We start from the raw sequence: 26,698 nt of genomic DNA, 5'->3' as shown, positions 1-26,698 counted from the left end.
AGAGAGTTGGAACTGGATGCTCTTGAAGTCCTTCGCAACCCAAACCGCTCCGTGACTCTGCGATGGGGCGGATGCGGAAAAGGAAGGGCTGGGATGGAGGGAAGGGATGGGGGGGGAGGGCTGAGGATGAGGGTGGGCCGGAGGAGGGGGGGGGGTGGTGGAGGGCGGGAGGAGGAGGAGGAGGCGGAGCCGTTCCGGGGCGGGGAGCAGCCGGTACAAGGCCCGCGCGGGCGGCGGCGCGGCCCCATTCATCGCACACGGCATGGCCGGGGGCGGCGGCGCGGAGCGGGCCCGGGCCGGGGGGCTCCTGCCGCCCGCCCGCCGCCAGCCCCTCCGCAGGGTGAGCCCCGGGACCGGGCTGGGGAGGACGGGAAGGGACGGGACAGGGGACAGGGGGGGTTGTGTGGGGGGGTCCCGGTCGCGCTAACGCCGATCCCGGTTGCAGGAGAGCCGGGAGCGGCTGTCGGTGTGCAGCAAGCTGTGCTACGCCGTCGGGGGGGCCCCTTACCAGATCACGGGCTGCGCGCTCGGCTTCTTCCTCCAGATCTACCTCCTGGACGTGGCACAGGTACGGCCGGGGGGGGGGGAACCGGGGCAGGGCTTTGCTGGTTCTCCCGCCCCGCTCGGGTTGGGGGGGGATCGGTCGCGGTCCTGGGGGTTCCTGCCCCGCGCGTGGAACCGAGCGGCAGCTCCGCGCCTCGGCTTCCCCAGGCGGTAAAACACGGGGTCGTGGTGTGTGTCCCGTGGGATCGGGATCCATCCCACAAAGCCGCAGCGTTTGGTGTGGAACAGGGAGGGAGAAGCACCCGTGGGGCACCTCGTGGTGCTGTGGGTGGGTTTGAGGGAGCTCTGCGCTGAGATGTGGGAGTTCGGTGCAGAAGGAGCGTGGTTGGGCAATGCTGAGAGGGACTGGGTCACCGAGCCTCAAATCCCCCTGGAAGTGAGCAGAGGATGAGGCCGTGGGGTCCCCGTGCAGTTGGGGAGGTCCTGAGGAGCTCAGGAAGGGCAGCCAGGGCCGTGGGGTTTTGTGTGTCCTGACACAAGGTCTTCTTCCTGTAGCTGGACCCTTTCTCCGCTTCCATCATCCTGTTTGTGGGGCGAGCCTGGGACGCTGTCACAGACCCCATGGTGGGCTTCTTCATCAGCAAGACATCATGGACCCGCTTTGGCCGCCTGATGCCCTGGTAAGAGCTGCCTGCAGCACCCACATCCCTGCCTGGTGTGTCATAGCGCTGCCAGTCAGCTTTGGGTGTCCCTTGGCAGGAGGCTTGCGGGGCCGGACGTGCTGATGCCCTGTTTCACCCAGGTCAGGTGCCAAGTGCCCCAAAAAGCCCCAAAGTGCTGCCAACAACTTGGGCTTCCAGTGTGTGCCTGTGACTCTGACTAGTCCCAGGCTGCCCTGTACAAGCAGGACCCTGTGTCACTGCGCCTGCAGCATCTCCTCCTGCCCCAGTGCCATGTTCTGATGCTGGACTTTGTTCCTGGGGTGGCTGCGGAGCCCTGGCTGGTGCCAGCCGAGCAGATGGCATCGCACGCCTGGGCAGGAGGGACGGGGGGTGCGTGGCCGATGCGCCGTGGTGGGAATGCCGGCTGACAGTCACGAGGATGCTCTTCAGACAGGAGAACAGCTGTTGGGGATCGGGATGTCTGCACATGAGCGCTCCTGCTGCCGTCAGGAGCAGGGTGCTGAGCAAGGGGATGCCGAAGGGAGTCGGAGCAGGTGGGATGGGGTTTGCAAAGCCCCAAAAGGGTTTCGTGTCTGTGCTCGGGGCAGACGTGGGATGTCTGTAAGCACCTGCCCCTGTACAGGACATGACGTGTTGCAGGGTGCTAATGCCAAAGTGCGGACATGGTGTGTCCTGTGCTAAAATAACCCACGTCCTGGGCGCCTGTGGGATTGCTGAAACACAATGCAGCCAAGAGGGTGGGCACGGGGGGGAGTGGAATTAGAGGGACACGGTCCTTTCCCCCCCACAGATTATACCCTCCGCTTCCAGGCTTTCCTGGAATAGCTCTGGGCAGCGGCGCTCGGCTCCATGCATGGCCTGAAATAGCTCCTCTGCAGCCGCGCGTGCGGCAGGGTCTGGGGTCTGGAGATTAGAGCCGGGCTCTGTAATCTCGTGTCCTCGGGAAGGGGGTGGGGATGGAGCGCCTGCATTCCTCCAAACGGCTCCGGCTTCCTTAGGCTCAGCCAGAGCTTTGTGCTGCTGCTGGGCCCCTCCGCGGTGCCTGCGAGGAGCTCGCCGCTCAAGGGCAACCTCCTGAGCCCGGGCTGGATGGAGCTGAGTGGGGTCCAAACCTCCTGGGCTTGGGGTTCGTCCTGTGGAGCTGCTGCCCCGGTATCCCCATGGGGAGCCAGGAGCTGCTGCCTGACCCTGTGTAACCCCCCACCGTGTGTGTGAGGGTTTATTGATCTGAAGGGTCTGATCGGGGAGGCCAAGCCCCAGCCGGCTGCTGGTGGCTGTGGCTCAAAGCTTGGGGCTCCTCCAGCTCTTTGAATGGGCGAGGAGAGCTCCGCCGAGGGCCACCCCCGCTTTCCCTTTCGGTTCTTCCCTTTGGAAAGCCATTTTGGCGCGGTTTTGTGCCGGCCTCCGCTCCGCATCCCCAGGACCGCCGCCGCGCTGCTCCCTCAACCGCTCCTCGACGCGGCGGTCCCCAAAGAGCCCCGGCTTTGACCTCCCGAGCCGAGCGCCCGCCGTGACCCGTGGGGCTGGGCAGGGGTGCAGGAGCGCGGCACAAAGGAACACACCATCGCGGCGCGGCCAATGGGCGCCCGCGCGCGTCACCGCAGCCTCCGGTCACTCGCAGTCATGCCAGAGCTGCCGTGGGTGCTGGGTGCTGGCTGGGGGGGGGGGGTATGGGTGCAGGCTGGGTCCTGCAGGGATTCATTCACAACTTCCCCCAGCTCCACGCTGCGATGAGCGCGGGAGAGGAGTAGCTGGAGCCCAACGCATCCCGTCCCCGTCCCCCCCCCCCAGCGCCGCCGCCGCCATCCCATCGGGTGACGTGTGCGTACAAGAACGTGCATGTGCCGGGTGCTCCCCGTCTGTACGGGTTCGGGTTCTGCCTCTTTCCTCCTCCTCCCACCCGACTTGAAGCCGTGTGTCCTGTACGTCAGCCCGGATGGAAAGATCTCCCTGTCCCCGGGCAGCCGAGGGGAAGCCCTGACTGCGCAGGGCTCTGTCCCGTGTCCGGTTGTGCCGACTTTGTTCCTCATCCCCAGTCTGCAGAGCGCAGGGGGCTTGTAAATCCCCAAGCCAAATCCATCCCTAAACAGATGTGGGTGCAGCCTCCGCATCTGGCTCGCTTCCCTCCAGCAGGAGGAATTCCTTCCTTACCCCACAAGTGATGGGGGGGACCTGGGTGTTTGTTGGTGTCCTGGTGCTGGGTACAGCTGCTCCCTGCCTGGGCTGCAGCAGGGGAAGGGTTATGATGAAAGAGATGCTCTGGGTGGCTTCCTGCTGCCATCACCCTCATTGGCCAGTCCCGGGACTGTTGCCAAGGCCCAGCCCTTGAGCAATCCCCTTCTTCCCGATCCTCTGTTGCACTTCACATCCCATGTCCCTGTATCCGCAGCTCCGGGAAGCCGGGCAGGGGTGGAAGAGCGAGCCAGGCTGCTGTTGGCTGGTGGTTTGCTCCATCCCTGCCCCGAACGGAGGTGACCCCAGGCTCGGGGGGGGCCATGGCAGCAAAGCCAAGCTGGCGAGAGGCATTTGGCTGCTGGGAGCTGGGCTGTGCTGCCTGGCTGCTCCCCAGCCCTTGCTGGGACAAGGGAGGTGATTACACCCCACTGGACACATGGCAGGGCTGCCTGGGGGAGAGAACGGGGCCGGTGATGGGAGCCATCCTGGGAGCCCCCAAAATCAAATGCCTGAGCCCCACTGGATGTGTTGCAGTGGGGAGAGCTGGGCTGGTGGGGTTACTGTGGGGTGCTGTGTAACATAAGGCTAACGCTGTGTCCTCCCAAAGGATCATCTTTTCCACCCCATTTGCTGTCATTTCCTACTTCCTCATCTGGTTTGTGCCGGACATCTCCAGAGGCCAAGTGATGTGGTACCTTGTCTTCTACTGCATCTTCCAGACCCTTGTGACGGTGAGCTGGGCTCTGCACACCCCAGGGCCAGTGGGTGAGGGATGGAGAGGACGAATCCTTCACCTTGCTGAGCAGGGGGCAGGTTCCCCCTGCCCCAGGTCCCATTGGCTGGTGCAGCACCTCTGAGCTAATTCTCCTCGTGCTGTTGCAGTGCTTCCACGTGCCTTACTCAGCGCTGACCATGTTCATCAGCAGGGAGCAGAGCGAGCGGGACTCGGCCACTGCCTACCGTAAGTGCTTGCTTCCCTCCTCCTCCATGCCATGCAGCAGCAGGAGCAGCGTGACCAAGCCTTGGCCTCTCTCCTTGCCTCAGTTTCCCCATCGCTTTCCTTCCCTGTGGCTTTATCACTTGGGGATTTGGGGGGAGCTGGGCTGGCTCCTTTCTCCTGGGGAAGAGCAGTGAGCGGCAGCTCTGGGTGCTCAGGGCTGGGCTGAGTCCCGCTGGCTTCTCCCTCCAGGTATGACAGTGGAAGTGCTGGGCACTGTGCTGGGCACCGCCATCCAGGGCCAGATCGTGGGCAAGGCGGTTACTCCCTGCATCGAGAGCGCCCTCTTCATTGGCAAAGCCAACTCCTCGGTGGCCATGGAGGAGCTGAACATGACCCACGACACCGGCTCGCTCACAGACACGGTAAGCTGGGGGGGGGGACAGGACACCAGGCTACCCTGGCCTTCTCAACCCGTCTGCTCCTGGGACATCCCCGTCCCTCACCATTCCCTCCTCTCTTCCCAGAGGAACGCCTACATGATCGCTGCGGGGGTCATCGGGGGGCTCTACATCCTCTGCGCCGTGGTGCTGTCGGTGGGCGTGCGGGAGAAGAGAGGTGAGGCTGGAGATCGCACTGCTGGGAGCGCGGTGGCTGCTGCCAGGGGCTCCCCTGGCTCCACTCTTGGTCCCTCCTTCGTGGCTCGAGCCCTGGGGGATCGGGGTAGGAGGAGCTGAGGTCTGGGTCTAGGGCCTGGGGCAGCGGGAGCCAGAGCATCCTCAGGGTACGTTACAGCACAGCCACGAGGACTTAGCTCTCTGCTCTGCACCATCAGAGATAAACGTTATCGTGCACAGCTCTGCCTGGCCAAGGTTTGCCAGTGCCAATTAGGGCATCCCGGGGTGACACGACAGCCAAAGTCCAGGACCTTCTGTTCTCCCCTTGCTCTGCTTTGCAACCAGCTCCGCTTACCCCGGGTGAATCACCAGGTCATCGTCTCCTCTCCGTGGGGCTGATGGACCCCTGCGTGAGGCATTGCCCTGGGATGCTGGAGGCGGGCAGGGGCTCGTGCAGGGTGCTCAGCAGCAGGGCAAGAGGCACCGCAGGCCTTGCACCCAAGGGTGCTGTTTCTGTGGGTCTAATGATGGGCTCATTTGCTCCCCAGAGTCCTCTGAGCTGCAGTCGGACGAGCCTGTCTCCTTCTTCCAGGGGCTGAAGCTGGTGATGAACCACGGTGCCTACATCAAGCTCATTGCCGGCTTCCTCTTCACCTCCCTGGCCTTCATGGTAAGCACAGCCGGGGCAGGGCACGGCAGCAGCACAGCTTGGGGATGGCTGCGGGGACCCAAACTGGATCCGGGTGGGCTGGGAGCTGCCTTGGGCAGAGAGGAGGGATGTGGCTTGGTGCCCTCGGATGGGTGGGATGTCGGGGTCCCGTCCCCTCCCTGACCATCGTCTGCTTCCTCCACAGCTGCTGGAGGGGAACTTTGCCCTCTTCTGCACCTACACCCTGGGCTTCCGCAATGAGTTCCAGAACGTGCTCCTGGCCATCATGGTGCGTATGGCCCGGTCCTGGGGCCAGGACGGGTGCTGCGGGTGCCGTGGGTGCTCCCAGGAGCAACGTGGGCTGAGGGGAGGGAGGCCGTGGGGCTGCAGTGGGCTAATGTGGGGACAGTGACCGAAGGTCCCCTGGGAGAAGGGCAGAGGGAGAAGGAGGTGCCAAACGTCCTGCAAAGTCCAGGCGGGTTGGTAGGAACAGGGGAGCCTTTGTTCCTGTGTGAAGGCGGGCAGAGACAGGGCAGAGCAGGAGCCATGGGGGCCTTTTGTCCAAATCCTGCCACTTAGCTCCCTTCCCCCCGCCTCGAGAAAAGGATCTCGGTGTTTACTGCCAGGAAGATGGAGCAAAACAACTCCTTGAGAGCCCTTTCCAGCTTCTCATCTGTGGGAGCCCTTCCCATGCTCCCTGCTCGGAGGGGTGGAGAGCTCCAAGGTGCCAAGGTCCCAGGAGCCTGGCTCTTGGCCACGGGGTGTGCAGGCAGCGGTGTCAAGATCAGGTCCCTTCCCAGCACTGAGGATGGAGCTGGGTCCTCCCTGGTGTAGGCTGGTACCCGCTGTGCCCCAGGGGTGCTGCGGCAGGAGGTGGCCCCATGCTCCTGCTCCAATTGCAGCTCCCCTTCCTGGGAGTGGAGGCAGGTGAGGAATGGGGTGAGGGCAGGGGCAGGAGCATGGCCATGTGCCAGCCTTGGACTATGTGGAAAAGCTGGAAGTAGAACCCCACTGTGGTGCTGATCCAGCTCTGGGGCAACAGCACAAGAGGGACGTGGAGCTGTTGGATGGAGCTGCTGCGAGGGCTGGAGCATCCCTGCTCTGGAGCCAGGCTGAGAGAGCTGGGCTGGGTCAGCCTGGAGAAGAGAAGGCTCCTGAAGGGGAGACCTGAGAGCAGCTCCAGTGCCTGAAGGGGCTGCAGGAAAGCTGGAGAGGGGTTGGGACAAGGGATGTAGGGACAGGCCAAGGGGAATGGCTTTAACCTGCCAGAGGGGAGACTGAGATGAGCTCTTAGGCTCCTGTGAGGGTGCTGAGGCGCTGGCACAGGGTGCCCAGAGAAGCTGTGGCTGCCCCATCCCTGGCAGTGTTCAAGGCCAGGTTGGACACAGGGGCTTGGAGCAAGCTGCTCCAGTGGAAGGGGTCCCTGCCCGTGGCAGGGGTTGGAGCTGGAGGAGCTTTAAGGTCCCTTCCAACCCAAACCATCCCCTGGTTCTATGTGGAGGCTGTGCCCTGGGGCTGCTCCTTGCTGGGAAGAGCTTTTCCCCCAGTGGACAGCCTGGCCAGTGAATGACACCATCACCCCCTTCTCTGCCCATAGCTCTCGGCCACCTTGACCATTCCCCTCTGGCAGTGGTTCCTCACCCGCTTTGGGAAGAAGACGGCTGTCTACGTGGGCATCTCGGTGAGTGGGTCCCCGTCAGCAATGAGCACGGTGTTTCCCATGTGGGGTGAGCAGGGCTCTGGGGCCCAGCGCTGGGCAGGGGCTGCTGCTAACCAGGACTGGGTGGGTGCCTGGGTCGGGTACTGCTGATGCCAGCCTGGTTTGTGTCCCCTCTCCAGTCTGCCATCCCCTTCCTCATCATGGTGGTTGTCCTGGACAGTAACCTCTTCGTCACTTACATCGTGGCTGTTGCAGCTGGGATCAGCGTCGCAGCCGCCTTCCTCCTGCCCTGGTGAGTGCGAGGTCCTGGTGCTGCGTGAGGGGCTTCCAGGGCTGGAGTGGTTGGAAATCCCTGGAGGCCTTTTCGGGATGTTTTCAGCCCAAGATAGAGCTCATGAAGGGAAATCCTCTCGGCAGGGAGAGGAAACGCTTTGTTGGCTCCATCCTAGTGTTCACCACCCTGCTGTCTGCACAGGTCCATGCTCCCGGATGTCATAGATGACTTCAAGCTGCAGCATCCTGACTCCCATGGCCACGAAGCCATTTTCTTCTCCTTTTATGTCTTCTTCACCAAGTTTACCTCTGGCGTCTCCCTGGGCATCTCCACACTCAGCTTAGAGTGAGTTCTTGCATGGGAGCTGAGGGCAGGAAGCCTTGCACCCCTGCATCCAGGCATCCCTGCTTCCCAGGGACTGGGAGAGAAATGGGGGGGGTCTAAATCCCACTGTGGCTCTGTATCTCTGCCTGCAGGGACAAGCTAATCTCTTACAAACTCAGTTTCCTTTGCCTGAAGGTACCTTTCTGTCCCCAGCTTTGCAGGGTACCAGACCCGGGGCTGCTCGCAGCCCAGCGATGTGAACTTCACCTTGAAGATGCTGGTGTCGGCCGTGCCCGTGGGACTGATCCTGCTGGGCCTGCTCCTGTTCAAGCTGTACCCCATCGACGAGGAGAAGCGGAGGAAAAACAAGAAAGCCCTGCAGGACCTGAGGTGAGCACGTGCCCGTGCTATGGGGCGCTGCACGCCAGCGGGGCGTGTGGGAGCAGGATCAGGCCCAGACTGGTTGGGATGCACTGTGACTTGGCCGGGAATCCTCCGGGACCTGTGGGTGATGGGGTGAGGGATGGCCCGGCTGGTTTTCCCAATCCCAACTTCCAAAGTGATGGCGTGAAGTGCTTGAGATCAACGGGAACCCGCCCCCGGTTGCTAAAGGAAACCCGTGTGGGGACTGCTCCTCTTGAGCTCGGAGGCAGCTCCTGCTCCAAGGCTCACTCCGTGCCTCCTTCCCAACCCTTATCCCGCAGGGAGGAGAGCAACAGCAGCTCCGAGTCGGATAACACAGAACTGGCCAGCATCGTGTGAGCCGCGCCGGGGCTCTCCGGGGGACCCAGGAGCATCCACAACCCGAGCACGAGATCCGTGTCCTTCCCCGGGATCCACAGAGCGCTGGTAGTGTACATTACACGCATAGACCCTGGGGGAGCTGCGTGCCTCATGAGACAGAAGCACGATTCCCTGCTGGGTCCCGGGGAGCAGGAAAAGCCTGGAGCGGGATCCTTGTGCCCGTCGGTGCCTGGCTGCTGTGGGGCCGATGCCTGTGGGACCGGCGGTAATGGTTAGTGTACATTACACTGTCAATGTGACCGCGCCAAGGACGTGGGCTCACCTCTGCTGTCTGTACATAGGACACCAATTTGGAAAGCTGTTCTTTTTTATAGATCCTAATTAACTTAATGATGTAAATACGGAACCATTCCCTATTTGTATATATGTGTACAGAGACGGAACTCGAGGACCTATTAATATTAATTTACATAAAAACGGGAAGCCAGCAGCGTGGGTCTGGAGCATTTCTTTTGTCCCCAAGCCCAGGGTCCCTTTGCACAGCATTGAGGGGCAGGGCTGACTTCTCCCGAGTCAAAGGCACAGGAATGCCATAATCCAGGCAGGCGGCTGTGCCCGGCAGCCCCTTACCCCGTGCAGTCCTCGCTCGGTGCCTTTGCTGCTGCGGCAGCCCAACAAAGGCTCTATTCTTTTCCTCCTTTCCAAGAGCGAACGGGGGAGGAGAGGAGAGGAGGGAGGAATGAAACCCAAGTGCTGCCAGCGGAGCCTGTGAGCCCCGGGGCTGGAACCGGGAGAGGCAGCTGTGGAGCGGGGAATGCGGGCTGTGGGTGGCACTGGGTGCGCTCTCCCGGGGCAGGGCGCTGGGCCCTGGGTGTTTGTACCCTGCTCTTGCATTCCTCATCCCGCAGCAGGAATGGGGAGAGCACCGAGCCCTGCTCCATGGGAGCACTGCACCCCTGCGATGCAGAGGGGAAAGAGAGCAAGGAGGATGCTCCAGGGGTACAGCAGCCCCCAGCAACCCCGGGGTGAGGGGACTGCGCCGGTTGTGTCCCATCCCATGGGCACGGTGCTGGGGGACGGGGCTGGTGCCTTTTGTGAAGTACATTTGTCACAGCAAGAAATCCGTGGGGCCAGAGCTGAGAGCGGGGGTCTGGGGCTCAGCTTTTGTTCCATGTTTGGGTACAAAGGACTAGAATGAGGATGGGGGTTTAAAAATAGCCGGAAAGGATTAGCCCGGAGCTGGGAATGTGGGAGCGGGATCCACGCTGCCACCACGCATGGGTCATGGAAAAAAAGCAAAGGGATGAAGCGGGGCGGGTGGGAGCTGGCTTTGTGCTGAGCAGAGCCATGGCCGGGGTGTCCCCTGCTACCCCCAGGATGGGGCTTGCAGATAGGACCAAGGCACAGCCCAAAGCAAGGGGGGGGACAAGGGAGAGCTGTCAATGGCAGGGCAGGTGGGAGCTGTATGTGTCCTCTGTGAGAGGAGGAGGAGGAGGAAGGCAGCGTCCAGCCAAGCACAGGACTCAAGCCTGCTGTGTGTGTTCTGACCCCTGCCCTGGCTGCCTCTGAGGGGTGTGGGTGAAAGATTGCTGCTGCCTTTCCCTTTCAGAGGGCTCCAGCAGCGCTCAGGGTCTGCTGATGTGGGGCTCACAAGGAATCTCTGATGGGGCTTTTTCTGCAGCCAGCTCAAGGGACTAGAACCAAACGGCTTGAATCAGAGCCCAGACATTCCACCCTGAGCGCACCTCTTCTATTTGAGGCTGTTAAAAGAGGTGGGGGGGTGGAAAAATGGCCCTGGGAGCTGATAGCACTGAGCCCTGGGCAGGTCTCCAGCCTTGAAGCAGAGATTGCTTCTTGCCTCAGCTGTGCTTGCAGAGGGCTCTCACTGCCAGCACCAAGAAAGCCTCTGAGGCCAGAGCTGAGGGGAGATGCTGCCTGTGCCTCCAGCCAGCGCCAGCAGCAGCTGTGCTGGGCTTCATTCCACACGAACCCTCATGGAGCAAATGCACCCCAGTGTCCGGCTGCTCCCTGCAGGGCTGCGGTTCCATGGCTGGAGCTGGTGCACGGTGAAATCCAAGGCAGGAGATGGAAGATGGGGGGGGTCAGCCGGGTGCTGAGCTGGTGCCCTAACGCGAGGTGGGCTGGGGCTGTGCTGCCCTTGTGCGGGTGCTGGGAGTCAGCCCCGATTTGCAGCTGATGGGCTTTAAGAGGCTGGATTAGGGTTACCCGTGCGGTGCCAGGGGTTTGGGCAGCCTTCTCCTGGGTCTGGAGCAGTGCTGGGGTTTCTGTTCCCTTTTGTTCACAAGGGAAAGAGCCTTTCACTGTACAGAGGTGCAGGTGCCAGCACCCAGGGCTTGCTCTGCACGCAGGCTGCTGCAGGCACCCCTCCACTGACACCAGAGTACATTGGTGCACCCCATGCTCTCCGGTTAAGCTGCAGGTCTCACCCTGAGCTCTTGGGGAGCCTGGGTGCCAGCACTCCCAGTGCACGGAGTTGAGCCTGCACTGGGAGCAGCTCTGCCTCCTGCAGCACAAAGGTCTCGGGGGGGGTCTTCAGGAGGGTGCTGCCCTGTACTGTGGCCATGAGCAATGGATGTGCTGGAGGAAGGCAGAAGAGGGGCTGGGAGGTGATGGGGCACAGACACGTTCACCCCAACCCCAGGGCTCTTGTGTCCCCTGAAGGCTAAAACCAAGCAAATCTCAGTGTTAGCCTCCAAAGGGCAGCACAGGAACCTGCAACACCCACCTTACCTCCTCTGTTTGTCACCAAGGGTGGCTGTGCCAGGAGGCTGAGGCAGTGGGAGGGACAGCCTTGAGCTGAGAGTGGCCACGCTGTGTCTGGTTACCCTATGAGGGATAAATGGCAGTGTGAAAAGTCTCTCCTTACAGAGGGTGAGGAATAACCCCCTCCTTATCCGCAGGGAAAGGGCACAAAGCCTGGGGTTTATCTCGCAGTAGGAGAGATTGATGGGTGAGGAAGGACCCGTGCTCCACGCTGCAGCAGTGCTGGTGTCACAGACGCTTCCAGCTGAACCAAGCACAGGCTCACACGTAAAGGGGTGTCTCACAGTGCAGCCACCCTGCTGTGCTGGTGCACTCCATCAGGGAACAGATCCAGCTGGAAGTCGGCCTGGGAAGCTCTGGGAAGAAGCAGGAATGCCAGAGCCTCAAAGAGAGGCGCCGGGCAGTGGGTCACAGCGGACAGGTCCATGGTCCTGGCACGCTGCTCCCAGGCCAGCTGCACAGGACAGAGGTGTTCCTGGCTGTCCCCACGCTCACCTTGTCTGTGCCACCTGCATGGGGTCACTCACCCTCTCTGCAAACACAGACCGGAGGCTGCCGGCCCCTTGGGGTGGGCTTTGGTTAGTGTTTTGCAAACCCATCCTTTCCAAGGATGGAAGCGGCCGAGGCACCGCACAACACGAACAGAGGCGGATGGAGCAGTGGGGTGGTTTCCTGCAGCCTTTCTGGGGCTAAATCAGAAGGAAATACCCCTACGGTGCTTGGAGTAAGGCACCAAAACCACCTGGCAGCAGCACAAGGAAGCTGTAAGCTTTTCCCGAGAGCCAGGACAGTGCTGGGCATGGTCCATAGGCACCGGGAACCCCCAGAGCACCAACGTGGTTTCCAGTCCTTCTGTAAACAGGCAGCAGTTCTGACCCAGCCTTACCAGGAACTTGGTCTTTGTTCCTCCAGGAACCACGCTCAGCTGAAGGGACCCACCCCAGAAGCAAACACACGGGCATGGGGCCGGTGAGCAGAGCTCTCCCTCCCCTTTAGTTCCAGTTCCTCACGGATGCAGCTGAGAGAACAGCTCCTGCCTGCACTGCCCAGCGGGATCCCCACGGCCCCTGCACCAGGAGGCAGGATGTGTCTGGTCACTGCTGTGACTGCGGTAGGATGCTGTGGAGTCTAAGTCATTGAAGACCAAAGAGGCAGTTGTATCTTTGTTTCGCATCAAGTCAGTTGATCCTAAGACGCGTCTGACGGCTGCAGGAAGCACATCAAGCGCTGGCAGGGTGGAAAATGAGGCAAGAAACCAGGATATCAGACAAACAGCACCAGTGACTGCAGGGAGCTGCTTGGCTCCTCTGTAACTGGGAGGGAGGATGTGAGGACAATGGTGCAGGCTCTGCGCTGTGCCAGGGCAGCGGTTGGGAGCCCGGGGCTGCACCAAGGGGTCACCCAACTCTTTGTGCTGAGGAATCAAACCCTCCGAGGGCTTCGGGCGCTGCTGCAGCTCGCAGGGAGCTCGGAGCAGCAGGAGCCGCCTCACTAGAGGTCAGCAGAGCCACGCTCCGGGCATCCCGCTCCTGCTGCCCTCGGTTGGGCTCCCGCAGACGGAGCCTGGGTGTCCGCTGGGAGCTCCGCAGCGGCAGACGTGACCATCTATGGTAACGGAGCAGCGGGCAGGAAGCGGTGCTGGAGGCGGCCGAGCTCAGCGCGCTTCCTCCTCCTCCTTCCCATCCCGTCAACGTGGCCCGGCTTTAGGGGCTCTGTGCTCACAGACCCGACGGCAGCTCCAAGCCCCTGCGGGGACCCCAAGGCCCAGCTCCCTGCAGCAGGAGGGAGCCGCTGCCCTTCCTCTGACCACGGCACAGGCACCTTTGAAGAGCAAACCCTGCCCTGACGGTGGAAGCAGCCGCGGGGCGCTGGGTGGGGATAACCCCGGGCTGGCCCCGGGTACCTCCGCCTGGCTCCCGGTTGTTTTGCCCTTGACCGCCCTGGTCTCGGTCTCTCCAGCACCAAAGCCGCGACAACGCCAACATTTACCCAGCGTCTGCTGAGCGCTCTGAGACCCTCGGGTCAAAGAGGGTCCGAGCACAAAGCGCTCCCTATCCCTAAGCACGGGAGCCCTCTAGGAAGGTTTTGATGCCGGGGACGAGCCAGCGCACGCCCACAGCAGAAGCAGCGCGGCGGGAGCGGAGGTGAGGCCGGGACCGGGACCGCGGGGCGGGCGCAGGGGGGGCGGGAGGATCCGGCCCGGCTGCGGGGCTCCGGTACCCGCCTCGGTTCCGGGTTCGTTGGGTGGCGGAGCGGGGAGAGCTCCCCTCCGGGGCCGTGACCGGGCCTCTCCGCGGCTTTCTGCGTGGAGTGAACCGCGGGGCCCGGCCCCGGGGGTGCCCCCGCCTGCATCCGGCAAGGGGGGTACCGAGCTCTGCGAGGCCGCTTGTCCCCGGTGACGGGGCGGTTCCCGGGGGGGGGGGGCTGTCGGTCCGGCCGGGAGCCGCGTGTGCTCGGATGGGGCGGGCAGCTCTTTGCAGTGGGGTGGGTTTGCTGGAGCCCGGAGCATGGATGCTCCCGAACACGGGGTCTCTGCTGGCCCCGGGGGTCGCTCCTGTCCTCGGCTTGCGGCTGCTTCTCTGCCGTCTTTTGCGTTCCGGTTGCGGTTAGGCCAGGGTAAAGGTGCGACTGCGCTGGTTCTTGGGATAGCAAAGTGGGAAAAATCCCATGTGCTTCAGGTCGTGGGGTTTTGCATGTCGGGGTCTGCAGTTCGCAAGGCCTGGGCTGTCGATGCCCATCGCTAAAACCGGGAAGCTGGCATCGGGAAGCTGATGTGTTCCCGGCGTTTTCCTGAGGCCATCCTCGTGTCCCTGCGGTATTCCTGAGCTTTCTGAAAGCCAAAAATCCCCCCCCCCCCCCCCCCCGTTATTCGTGTAGCAAAGTCCAGCCAAGCCTGAGCAGCGCAGCTGGGTAGGGATGCTCCCAGGGTTCGGATGTCTCTGGATTCCTGACACAGAGCTTGGTACCGTGTCCACTTTAGCTTAGATCCAGGATCCTCAGTTACTTCCTTGGTGGATTCATTGGGCTGACAGGGAATGGGAATGAGGGGAGTCTGGCAAGTGCAAACCTCTCATTTTGTATCATTGGGATGCAAAAAGAGCCCTTGTGCTTGCTTTGACGATGCTTTAACCATCTCCTAATGTTCGAGTAGAAATCCCAAATCCCAGTTTTAATGACTTGGGCAGGATTTGGTATTTGGGGGAGTTAAAGAGGGTCCAGATGGATTGTGCTATTTTCTTTACGCACTTTTGGGTTTCTAGATAAAGTAGCTGTGAAATACCAGCCGCAGGCACCATGGGTCTGGAGCAGTGTCACAAGTGTGCCGCGGGCAGCAGAGGTCTGCCCTGGCAGCCGCTGGGATGGCAATAGCTGTCCTGTGCTCGTGGCTGGTCCTGTCACCCGACCAAATTCAGGCAGTTGAGTCCCGTCTCGCTGCAAGTAATTCCTTCCTTAATGAGCTGAACTGTTGAAAAAGGAATTCTTTGGGCTTTCGGAAAAGGGAAATGTTGGAAATCATCCGGCTGCTGATCCCCTGAGAGATCCCAGTGTCAGCTCCGAAACAAACCGTGGTATGTTCCTAATTTAGTTGTCCCATCTCGATCCCGTCTTTTGCCTGTCGAAACAGGAAGCAGCTGATGCAGATTTCGTGCTGCCGACAGCGTGTGCTGGGCTGCACAAAAGCTGAATCTGAACAGAGGCGTAGGTTGGGCTGGCTTCGGCTGTGAAACTGCTATCTGTGCCTTCCAGAACGCCTGAGGGAGGGCTCGGGTTCATGCGCTCTCCCAGGCAACCGGAGGCATTTCATTTCTGCCTGTTTGGTGTGAACTCGCTCACTGCTCTGAGGAGCCTTTGGATGTGCCGGCTCCTTGATGTTCTCCAAGCAGGAAACTCCTCGTACTGTGCCGTGGTGCAGGGTCTGCTCTGGGTACCTGGTGCCTTCCCTTCGATGCTCTGATCATCAGGGTGCAGGCGTGGATAAAAGCCTGTTTGTGGTACAGGATGTTCAAACCCACGTTCCCAAGCTTTGACAGAGATAAAGGCGACGTAATAAATTAACCTGATGTGCTAGGAAAACAAATGGGCTTTCTGGCCCGGGGTGACACGTGTTTGCTGCGAGTCCATAGCTTCCGCTCCACTGGTAATCAAAGTTCAATTGACTTTAAACCAGACCTAGATTAAATCCTGTTTTACAGTCCCAAAAGAGAGCTTCCTCTCGGCCCCACTGCTGTCTCCTGGCAGCGTGGTGAAGCTTGAATGCTTTTCTCTTTCCTCCTGAGCACAGGATGATGTGCTGAGCAGAAATGAGGCTTCAGTGACCTGTGTCTCAGCTTCCCCTTTAAAGAAGGCAAATGGGAGCTGATGATGTGCACTGTACTGAGAGCCCCAAAGGCAGCGTGTTGGTACTGACCGATTACCTTGCGTTCAAAGTGATCGATAGACACAACGCTGTTTAGAGGAGCCCAGGCAGGTCTGCCTTGTGATCTTTCTTTCCCTAGCTAAATGTTAACCTCTCTGGCTTGCAGACTCTGCCTGTGGAGGTTAGTTACATCTGAAGCTCTTTATTTCACTCCACAGGGGTGTGTAGGTAGCAGAAAGCTGCATCCACGGGGGAAAGGGCATAGCAAGGGTGAGTCAAGGTAGTGTTAGCAAGGAGGAACCAAGATAGAGCTGCCTGCTCAAGGACTTTGTGCTGCTTGCAGTTAGTTCTGGCTTTGCTGCCTGTTGACCGAGTGATTTATCTTGTGAGTTGTCCTAATGCTGCCCATGAAACAGAAAGGAAAAGGAGTTCACCATCGGGCAGATAGCGTCAGGTACACAAGGCTGGTGTCGAGCAACGCGAGCTCGTGCCTTCGGGCAGGAAAACCCAGGAAGGCCGTGTCAAACAGCAAGGAACCTGGCTCTCAAGGACCTCTTTCTTGCAGAAGGACATGAATCCCGACAGCGCATCCAAAACGGATGCGATACGCTCCTCACAGCAGCGTGTTTTATTGCTGCTGGTAGGAAGCAGCTTTCCATCTGGACTTTCTGGTTCGTAATCCTGATTTGCAATGCAGTTTGTGACTCGGTAATGGGGCTGATCAGATTAGAGCCTCGTGTGGAATGTGCTGGGGATCGGTGGTGCAGAGCAGCAGCCTCGGCTGCCCGGCGCTCCATAAACCTGGTGCCCTTCCTGGAGCCCCGTTTGCACCCCTTTCCCTCGCTGCTTTCTCGAAGCATTTCCTTAACAGGTGGCTCTGTGCAAGGGGGAAAACCCACCCTTTTTGTGGTGTGCGGGGGAGGCAGAACCCCGCTCTTGGCTGCGCTCCCACTTGGAGACGTGAGCCCCATTCTGGATGCATCGTCCTCGGCTGCGGCAGCACCGATGCGCCTGTGCTCAGGAGCACAGGGCTCCGAAGGAAGGAGGCCCTCATGGCTGGTGATGACATGGGTGACTGCCCACAGGTTTTGGCCTCTCTGAACTTTCTGTGTGCCCGGAAGCCATCCGGTCACTGCCGTGCAGCTCCATGCGCAGCGCGTCCTCTGGCTCACTCTTGCGCAGAGGAGGAAACCGCGCTCTTCCCCTTGGAAAGGGGGGGCTGGCATCTCTCATCTCCCCCAGCCCCCCAGCAGTGCTGCTGCCGCTTCTGACGCGAGCAGACGAAAGCGGGGTGGAAACGGCCTTGTTTGTCTTGTGACATCAGTGAGTAATGCTGGATCAGCCCCACATCCTCGGGAAGCGGGGTGAGAACTTTGGAGCAGGGCCGAGAGGGCTCATGAGCAAAAGCAGGACCCTCCCTAGAAGTTCAGCTGGCGTTTCCGAGGGAGATCCTGCATCAGTTCCTGCAGGCAAACCCTGCCTCCCTTTTTGGGTATGCTGGGAGGGCCGTGCTCCTCCAGGCAGGGTTTTGGGCTCTTGCAGTAAGAAGGAAGCTGTGGCCAGGCCATAATTGTGATTCACGTTGTAAAACCTTCCGATGAGCGGTGATAAGATGGAAATGGGATTGGTGACTTGCTGCCTGCCCCCCCTGCATTCCCCGTGCATGAGTGCGCCTGGAGCATGCCTTGTCCTGCTCCCTGGGGCAGAGGCTCTGCAGAGCAGTAGTGAATGGGGAGTTTATGGCTCCAGCCCTCTCCAGATGAGACTCTGCGAAGGACTCGCGCCCCTCAACCTCCTTCCTGCGCAGAGGAGGTTCTGTGCTTCAGCACTGCCTGTGGAGGAGGAGGAGGAACAGGGGCCCATTGTGGCAGAGGCCGCTCTGCCGCCTTCACTGGTGCAGCTGCACATGGCAGCGGGTGCCAGGGAGGCTCCTTGGGCACGCTGATGGCCTGCACTGAAGTGATGCCAAGGTTAGAGATGTTCCTTGGATTAGTTCAGGGCTCCAGGAGGTCCCTGCAGGTGCATTTGCAGAATGAAGCCCCCCCAGTTCTAACCTGAAGCAGTTGTGCTCTATGGTCACAGCTGGGCTTTGGCCAAGTGCTGACTGCAGTGAGATGCTGAGCACACCTTTGGTTTATTGAGTGGTGTCGATACAAGGTTAGGAGATGGAAGTTTTGTATTCTTATATGTGCAAGAAGTTCTTTCACTGACTGGAGTAGGAACTGTGTGACCAGTAAGGAGTGGCTGTGGCAATAAAAGGTAGCTTTATGGGTGGCTTTGTGAGTAATCCAAATGTCCTTGCTAACGTGAGGGTACTCTGCTGTCACTGGGACGCAGAGCTAGGTAGAAATTACCCTTCTGAACTGGTAGAGCTTGCACCAGAGCAGCTGATAAAAACCCTCTTCCACGTTTGGTGTCTTGAGTTTCATCCTTCAGAGGGTGCAAACAATTGTCCTCTGCCTGTGCAGGCTGTGGACGGTGCTAGATATGGAAAGACTGGTGGAGCGGTTGGAGAAGGCTGTGGAGCGCCTGGAGACGGTGTGCCAAGGGCCTGGCATGTGTGGAGATGGCTCTTCCAAAGGTAAGGCACTCAGCACCTCCCCAGCAGCATCATCCCATGGGAGTCCCTGTGCTGAAGTGTCAGCTGGGAGCTGTGGCAGAGTTGAACCGCAGCAGTGGCTGTTGCAGTGCTTGTGCGGGGGCTGTTGCATGGGCTGGGTGTGCGGGGGCTGTTGCATGGGCTGGGTGTGCGGGGGCTGTTGCATGGGCTGGGTGTGCGGGGGCTGTTGCATGGGCTGGGTGTGCAGGGGCTGTTGCATGGGCTGGGTGTGCAGGGGCTGTTGCATGGGCTGGGTGTGCGGGGGCTGTTGCGTGGGCTGGGTGTGCAGGGGCTGTTGGGTGGGCTGGGTGTGCGGGGGCTGTTGCATGGGCTGGGTGCGCGGGGGCTGTTGCCTGGGGTGGGTGTGCGGGGGCTGTTGCATGGGCTGGGTGTGCGGGGGCTGTTGCATGGGCTGGGTGTGCGGTGGCTGTTGCATGGGCTGGGTGTGCAGGGGCTGTTGGATGGGCTGGGTGTGCAGGGGCTGTTGGATGGGCTGGGTGTGCGGGGGCTGTTGCATGGGCTGGGTGTGCAGGGGCTGTTGCATGGGCTGGGTGTGCAGGGGCTGTTGCAGGGCCTGCCTGTGCAGAGGGGAACTGAGTTATGCAGCAGATCCTGCTGCGGTTACGGTGCTGCCAAGATAAGGACTTCCTGTGCCTGCAGCTCCCCTGCTCAGCTGCGTGCTTCAGCCTGAGCCCTGCCTGTGGGTGATGGGAGCTGGGTGAGGTTCAGCCCAGTGCCTCTCACTGATCCCTGTGCTCTGGTTCCTTCTCTGCAGGAGTGGCTCAGTACGTGCAGGCGTTCGATGCCCTCCTGGCTGGCCCAGTAGCTGAATACATCAGGATCAGCAAAGAAGTTGGTGGGGATGTGCAGAAGCATGTAAGGACTCGTGTTCTTCTCTCTCTGCTTCACATAGGTGCTGCTTGTCCTTCAGGGCTGTTATGGGCCAAATGTGCTGTCAGTGTTTGCTGACAACACTATAAACATTCCTTCAGTGCTGCATTCTAGGAGGTTTATAAGCCCTGGGGATTCAGGGCAGATGCAGATGCCCAGATAACCCCTAGCAGATTTCTCTTTACATACACATGACGAATAAAACCTCCTCCTTGCAACCTTTGGTAGTTAGATGTCTAGCTCTCCTTAGAGTCCATGCCTTTAAAAGAGGCCTTTGAACTACCCAGCCTGAGAGCTATTGCACTCTGAGGATGGGTGTCTCCATGAATATATGCTCTGATTCCAGCAAGCTGCTTTCTTACAGACTAGGAGTTGGGGGTAGCAGAAGCTTGAACGGCCCAGCGCTACGCTGGATACGAGGGAAGCTCCCTCATGTTTCTCTCTGTTCTTAGGCTGAGATGGTTCATGCGGGTTTGATGAGCGAGAGGGCTCTCCTGGTGATGGCATCTCAACATCAGCAGCCAACAGAGGTAAGTGTGGGAAATCACTTCTCATAAAGCCCTTATGCTCTTACCTCGGAGCTGGGCACGGCTGCAAGCACAGGGGAACCTGGGCCATTACAGCTGCTCCAAAAGGGGAACTGGAGGAGGGCTGGAGACGCTCGCAGCACGAGGTGGTGCTTGCTGAAAGCAAGAACTGCTCCGGATGCTCACCACTGCTGAGCAGAATTCCTGAGGTTCATTCTGGGAGCTGCAGACCTGGCACTGTCCAGGCACTGGAGCAGCACGGTTCCTGTAGCTGAGCAGCCTCTGAGTGTCGTCTCGTGGTGCCTGTCTCCAGTGGCACCTGGCACCAGCACTGCACAATGGCTGTTCCCTGAGATGCAGCCTGCAGACAGACACTTGTCTGGGCCAGGAGCCATGGGGGGATTTGTGTAGAGTGTGCTTTTCATTATGTGAGCCTGAAGGAGAACAGGCGCTCCTCTCTATTGAATGGCCTCTGAGTGGCTGGGCTTTGAGAATCGATTTGTCCTTAGCAAGTAATTTAACACTATACCCTGGGCTGCTGCCTCTCTGCAGGATGCATGGCTGAGAATCTGATCCCAAATGCATTGGCTTTTCCCTGCTGAGAACTGTTTATCCTGAGCAACAGGATCCCACCTTGCTTTTCTTGGCAGTTATGATCTGGCTCAGTGATGGCTTCTCCTGTTACCAGTAGCTGGATTTCTGTGCTAATTTTCTATTCCCTGTGAAACCCAGCTGCATCTCTTTCCCCAAACTCGGCGTTGGAGGTTGTTTCCCTTTCACCAGGCTTGCTGGGGCGCTGCTCTGCATAGCCTCTGGGCTGGGAATCTGCTTACAAATGCCACTGACACCTTGTGTAAATCAGGGACCATGAACCACACACAAGCTTAATCTAGTGCAGGGTTTTGTGCAGGTTGGTTTGCAGGAGCCTTGTCACTTCTGGAGCAGCCAGATTGAATCACAGAATGGTTTGGGTTGGAAAGGACCTTAAGATCATTCAGTTCCAACCTCCTGCCATGGGCAGGGACAGCTCACACTAAACCAGGTCACCCAAGGCTCTGTCCAACCTGGCCTTGAACACTGCCAGGGATGGAGCATTCACAGCTTCCCTGGGCAACCCATTCCAGTGCCTCAGCACCCTCGCAGTAAAGAACTTCTTCCTTAGATCCAATCTAAACTTCCCCTGTTTAAGTTTTAACCCGTTACCCCTTGTCCTATCACTACAGTCCCTAATGAAGAGTCCCTCCCCAGCATCCCTACAGGCCCCCTTCAGACACTGGAAGCTGCTCTGAGGTCTCCATGCAGCTTCTCTTCTCCAGGCTCAACAGCCCCAACTCTCTCAGCCTGTCTCCATACAGGAGGTGCTCCAGCCCCTGAGCATCCTCGTGGCCTCCTCTGGACTTGTTCCAACAGTTCCATGTCCTTTTTATGTTAGAGGACCCCAGAACTGAACACAGTGCTCTGTGAGGTCAAATGCAAAACGTATGACCTGGCATTGTTTGTGGTGAAGAATTTGCCCATCCTGTTTTTTGACGGTGGTGCTGGGCTGGAGCTTCTGGAAGTGGAGCCTGGCCACTGGGGCTCAGAACCTCTCTTTGCATGGAAACGGTGGAAGGGGACATCAAAAGGAAAAGCCAAGGCTTTGAAAAGCAAGTTATGCCCAAACTGGTCCCTCACTGCTGCCACCAGCAGGAGACTGCCTGAGCTTAAAGGAAAGCAAAGATGCCCGAGGCATCTCTGGAAGTCTGGAACTGGCTGCTCTGCCCTCAGACTTCCAAGCACACCCAGTCAATATTCCAGGTGAACACCACACAGACACAGTTCTTATCATCCAGATATGAAAGGCTTGGACTGGCTTGAGGAGCATTGGCTTCAATCCTGAAGTCCAGCTTGATGGGGTGACTTGAGAAATGGCACGACCCCCATTGTCGCGCAGGCTGTAGGTCCCAAAAGGCAAGATCCTGCCTTGGATCTTTGAGGGCTTCTAAAGGAGAGGAAAACTTTGACAAACTGTCTTGGAGCAAAAGAACCCAGGAAAGGCAAATGCTATTTCTGGTCCCCGTTGCTAACGGGCTTTGTCAGTGCCTCTTGGATGGAACATGAGTCACGGTTCTTGGCGTACTCCCATTGTACCAATCCAGTTGGGAGCTCTGACTTCAGCCCTGGAGGAGCGAGGCTGTGGGGCTGAGTGTGGCTCATGGGGAGGGCCGAGCCTGGACAGGAGCTGTAACAGTCAGAGTCTTCCTCTGAGTAACTCTCACCTGAGCAGAGCAGCCCATTCCAGAGCAATAGTAACGTTCTCATCGTCCCTCCTGTCCTGCAGAATGCATTCTCATCGCTTCTGAAACCGATTTCGGAGCAGATCCAGGTGGTGCAGAACTTCAGGGAGAAGAACCGTGGTAGCAAACTCTTCAACCACTTATCAGCCGTCAGCGAGAGCATCCCTGCCCTGGGCTGGGTGGCCATGGTGAGGAGTCCAGCGGGAAGTGGTTTCCTTGGGCTGGTGGGAGAAGTCCGGCTCCCTGGTGGGCTGTTCCGTGCCAATGTGTTCTTTCTCCTCTAGGCTCCAAAGCCTGGTCCTTATGTGAAGGAAATGACCGATGCTGCCATGTTTTATACCAACCGGATCCTCAAGGAGTACAAGGATGTGTAAGTTCACCTTCTTCCTTAAAGATGCCATGGAACACAAATAACTGGGTATGTAGGGGCTGCTCCAGTATCCAACTACAGCTGCCTTGGTCCTGGATTCGTTCTTTTTAAAGGCAGGGTATATTTACAGAGCCTTACTTAGCTGTTCTTTCCTGATCCTTAGGGACAAGATTCCTTGTATTCCTGTTGTAGCTGGAATCTCTGTCACTGCTCCTGTCTCAGCATTCCCATCATTGAATTGTTTCCCAGGGCAGCACACTGGGGATGGGTCTTGTTGGAAGCACCGGACTCCTCAGTTATAAATGGTCTCAGTGCAGAGCAGCCTGCGGCCTCCTGCCTGCAGGTGCAGGGTGAATGCTGAACCTAGAGCACGGTGCTGGAGGTGTGAGCTGCTGGGCTGGCCCGGCCGGGTCCTGCCTGTAGCTGAGGGGTGGAGGGATGTAAAGAGCCGTTTGTAGTCCTTGGGTTTTAATGGCAAATGCACCTGGTCGCTCCTCACGATCTCCTTGTGTCCTCAGAGATAAAAAGCAAGTGGATTGGGTGAAAGCTTATCTGAGCATCTGGACAGAGCTGCAGGCTTATATCAAAGAGTTTCACACCACGGGGCTGACCTGGAGCAAAACGGTGAGTGCCGCAGCCCAGGAGGCTCCGAGAGGAGGATTGCGGGGTTACCGCAGCAGGCGCGGAACTTGTGCAATTGCCTTTCCCCTGCTGGCCTCTTGCAGGGTCCTGTAGCCACAGAAGGGACCAAGTCACCGTCTGCTCCCCCCGCGGGGGCTGCGCCTCCACCCCCGGGTCCTCCTCCGCCTCCTGCTCCTGCCCCCAGCAGCTCCAGCGCTGACGACGCTGCCTCCCGCTCCGCGTTGTTTGCCCAGATCAACCGGGGCGAAGGCATCACCTCTGGTAGGTGAAGTAGGGACCCGAGGGAGGGCATCCACGAGCCAGGATGCCTGTGCTGGGAGGCCTTGTTTTGCTGCTCTCCCTCAATACCCCTGCTCAAAACAAGGGGGCATCTCCTCAGAGCAGAGGCTGGGACCCCTGAAGCAGCTCACGGGGACAGAGGGAGCACAGCTGGGATCTCTCAGCCTCATCTGTCACACGTGGCAAGAGATTAATCCCTGGCTGGAGTGGAAAGAGCTTCCTGCACGTTGCCAGTAGAGAAGGTGCAGTTCTGCACCGATTCACATCAGCACAGAGCTCATTCCCTGTTTGTGTTAGCTGCTCAGTGTATGGGGACAGTCAGAAACTGCAGTGAGGTGCCTGGCTGAGGGGGTTTCCCTGCAGAAGTGGAAGACCTGGTGCCTTCTGTTGTGTTCTCATCAATATTGCAGCAGTCTTCTTGCTCCCTCTTTCACTGCTGCCACTTGTGCTTGACCTCAATTTAGGCCCAGTCTCAGTAATCATAGAATCACAGAACGGTTTGGCTTGGAAAGGACCTTAAGATCATCCAGTTCCATTTGCATTTTGACAATGGAATTGTGGGGATTGCTGTAACCACCCACGTCTGGTGTGTGTGAAGCTGCACCCTTGGTTGGAGGAGACCGGACCTCAGGTGTGACTTCTCTTGCAGGTTTAAGGCATGTTTCAGATGACATGAAAACCCACAAGAATCCAGCCCTGAAGAACCAAGGGGGTCCTGTGAGAAGTGGACCCAAACCTTTCACTGCTCCCAAACCAGCCTGTAATGCTAATCCCGCCCCCAAAACCTCTCCAAAGGCACCTGCATTGCTAGAATTAGAGGGCAAAAAGTGGAGAGTGGTGAGTGCATGAGCGGGTGGGAGGGATGGGAGCTGTGCAGCAGGGCAGGAGGAGGGTCTCCTGCGCTGCCCTGCTCTTCACATGGAGCAGTTGGTCTGCATTCAGGGAATACAATGTGCTTCCCTGCCTCTTCAGGAAAACCAGGAGAATGCCACTAACCTGGTAATCAGCGACACAGAGCTGAAGCAGGTAGCGTACGTTTTCAAGTGCACAAATAGCACGCTCCAAATCAAAGGCAAGATCAACTCCATCACCCTCGGTAAGTGGAGAAGGCCCGAGAGGAGCTGCTGCTGCTGCGAGCTGCTGTGAGCCTCCATAACCTTCTCGTGGCTTCCTCTGTGTTGTCTTTGCAGATAACTGTAAGAAGCTAGGGCTGGTCTTTGATGACGTGGTGGGCATCGTAGAGATCATAAACAGTAGGGACATCAAAGTTCAGGTGAGTGCCTGCGACCTGTTCTCTGCCTGCAGTGGGAGCCTTGCGCTGTCAAACCGGTGCCTGTAGCATCTGCCTCCTTGGGTAGTTTTATTTCCAGAACAGGAACATTCTGGTGCTTGGCCAGCCCTTAGGAAAGGGCTGAAATGTGCCTCACTGAAGCTGCTTCAGGGCTCTGGTTAGAAGCTGAGTCTGTGTGAGGCAGGCAGCACAGGAGGGCTGCCAAAGCAGGAGGCCAGCAGGAGAGGCTGTTCTGATCCAAGGTTTGGTGTCTGATTTGGGATGTGCTCACTGTTCCCTGTATGTTCTAAAGAGACCAAACCAAGAAGTAACTCAGGGGTGCATCCAGGGTTGGGCTCAAACCTCTTGCCTTGAAGGCAAGGGCAAAAAGAAGAGCACTGTGGTCGCCTGGGTGCAGGTACCGCTCCTCTAACTGCTGCTTTGCCCGCCCCCAGGTAATGGGTAAAGTGCCAACGATTTCCATCAACAAGACAGACGGCTGCCACGTGTATCTGAGCAAGAGCTCCCTCGACTGCGAGATCGTCAGTGCCAAGTCATCCGAGATGAACGTCCTTATTCCCACCGAGGCTGGGGACTTCGTAAGTGTCGGGATGGAGCTGGCTCCGGGGGCCTGGTGTCACACAGGGCAGGATGAGTGCTCTGAGCCCCCTTTGAGACCTCTTACAGCAAGGTCTGGAAGGACAGCTCCAGGCTCTGGCTTGTGGAGGTTGTGGATCTGATGTTAAAAGCAGCAAATCAAGTTGGTTGCTCTTTATAGCAAGAAACTTGCTGTTAGTGGGAGCTGCTGCTTCCTCAGGATCTCCCTGGGGCAGAACAGGCAGCATTTGTGCTACAGGAGAGGGGACAGCCTGTATCTGAGGGAAGAAATGTCTGAAGCAGTGGGAGGAGTTCCTGGTCTCCTTCCCCAGCTGGTTTCTAACAATAGGTTTCTATTTTTACCCTGCAGACTGAATTCCCTGTCCCAGAACAGTTCAAGACAGTGTGGAACGGTCAGAAGTTGGTTACCACTGTGACGGAAATCGCTGGCTAAGCACAAAAGCTCCAAGGCTCACGTCCTCCCCTGGCCCTGCTGTGGGACAAATCTGCTTTCAGATGATTCTTTTAGGTTTCTTGTACCTTTCTGCTCTCAAACTGCTTCTCCTCTACCCGAGAGACACAGCTGCCTGCCGGCACTGGGGCTTGGTGTAGGTGCTGGGTCGGTTATTGTCCACATCTATTAGCAGGAAGGTGAATTCTCTTTCCTCCCTCCCCCCCCTTGTCTGGTCTCACTGCACCAATTGATGGAGTCAGGTTGATGGTGAGGTTCACAGCCAGTCCTGGCAGTTGGCTTTTGGAGGTGGTGTTTGGGGTTTTTTACATTGCTTTTAAGGAAACTCTTCACGTGAGAGAGGAATGTTGTGCCCTTTTGAACAAGTAACGGTGTCTGTCAGGGTCCCGAGGACCCACTTGCTATGGTGGATGTCTTGAGAAGGTCCTTGGAAGCTGCTAATTCCAGCTCTAGGTACTAGTTGGTGGCATTATTGGGAATGGGTTTGTGGGACCAAAGGCTGAGGAGCTGGGCTGCAGCATTCCACCCCCAATTCTCTTTCATCATTCCTATTAGCTCAGTGCATTTCCAGTTGTGCCATGTCAGGAGGCTTTCTATTAACCAGTGCCACAGGACGAGCGCAGCGCAGGGGCTGCACTTCCCTCCTGGCTGGTATCTTGGAGCTGAGCACCTCATATTCCATGAGCTCTTCGCTCTCCCAGGGGAATCTTCACTCCAGGGCTTCCTTCTTGGAGCAGCTGAACTCAGGTTCAGTCTTCCAGGGCAGTTCTTTGAGCCTGTCCCTTTCCAGCCCAGGGTCAGGAGTGCAGGACTGTAAGTACGTGAGCTGATCCCATCGGTTCATCACTCTCTTCCTCATCTGCAGTTGGTCCCCATACAGTGAATCCTCTCACCCTCCCCCTGTTACTTGGCTCTTTCCTTTGGTGGAAGCTCATAGCCCCTGTTCCAGGGCCCTGGAGCAGCGCTGGAGCCAAGGCACAGTACTGTACTGCCCACAAAGGGAGCTGCACGTGCTTTGACCTTCATTTTTCCAACGCCTCGGGTGGCATAAGCATATCTTAAATGCA

The 26,698-nt window shown here is 58.6% G+C and overlaps 2 protein-coding genes across 2 annotated transcripts; both read left to right on the top strand.

Annotated features, from left to right (window-relative positions):
• Positions 1–212: 212 nt before the first annotated feature.
• On the top strand, positions 213–8,607 carry MFSD2A (MFSD2 lysolipid transporter A, lysophospholipid). Its single transcript, XM_057412543.1, has 14 exons — positions 213–340; positions 446–568; positions 1,060–1,184; positions 3,970–4,093; positions 4,245–4,323; positions 4,552–4,724; positions 4,827–4,917; positions 5,465–5,586; positions 5,771–5,854; positions 7,163–7,246; positions 7,405–7,517; positions 7,701–7,844; positions 8,037–8,213; positions 8,528–8,607. The coding sequence occupies exons 1-14, from the start codon at positions 263–265 to the stop codon at positions 8,583–8,585; spliced, it is 1,575 nt and encodes a 524-aa protein (XP_057268526.1). The 5' UTR covers positions 213–262; the 3' UTR covers positions 8,586–8,607.
• Positions 8,608–13,481: 4,874 nt separating this feature from the next.
• Positions 13,482–25,757, top strand: CAP1 (cyclase associated actin cytoskeleton regulatory protein 1). The gene is made up of 13 exons (XM_057412544.1): positions 13,482–13,495; positions 18,177–18,289; positions 19,083–19,183; positions 19,651–19,728; positions 22,046–22,189; positions 22,286–22,371; positions 22,890–22,995; positions 23,097–23,274; positions 23,942–24,129; positions 24,265–24,388; positions 24,483–24,565; positions 25,018–25,161; positions 25,530–25,757. The coding sequence occupies exons 2-13, from the start codon at positions 18,196–18,198 to the stop codon at positions 25,611–25,613; spliced, it is 1,410 nt and encodes a 469-aa protein (XP_057268527.1). The 5' UTR covers positions 13,482–13,495; positions 18,177–18,195; the 3' UTR covers positions 25,614–25,757.
• Positions 25,758–26,698: the final 941 nt, after the last annotated feature.

Source organism: Pezoporus wallicus, unplaced genomic scaffold (assembly GCF_028554395.1).
Source record: "Pezoporus wallicus isolate ANWC-B61680 ecotype Strahan unplaced genomic scaffold, APGP_CSIRO_Pwel_v1 contig_12604, whole genome shotgun sequence".
NCBI classification, from domain to species: domain Eukaryota; kingdom Metazoa; phylum Chordata; class Aves; order Psittaciformes; family Psittacidae; genus Pezoporus; species Pezoporus wallicus.
The sequence above is the reverse complement of the archived record's forward strand: the minus strand, read 5'-3'. Positions and strand labels throughout refer to the sequence as shown.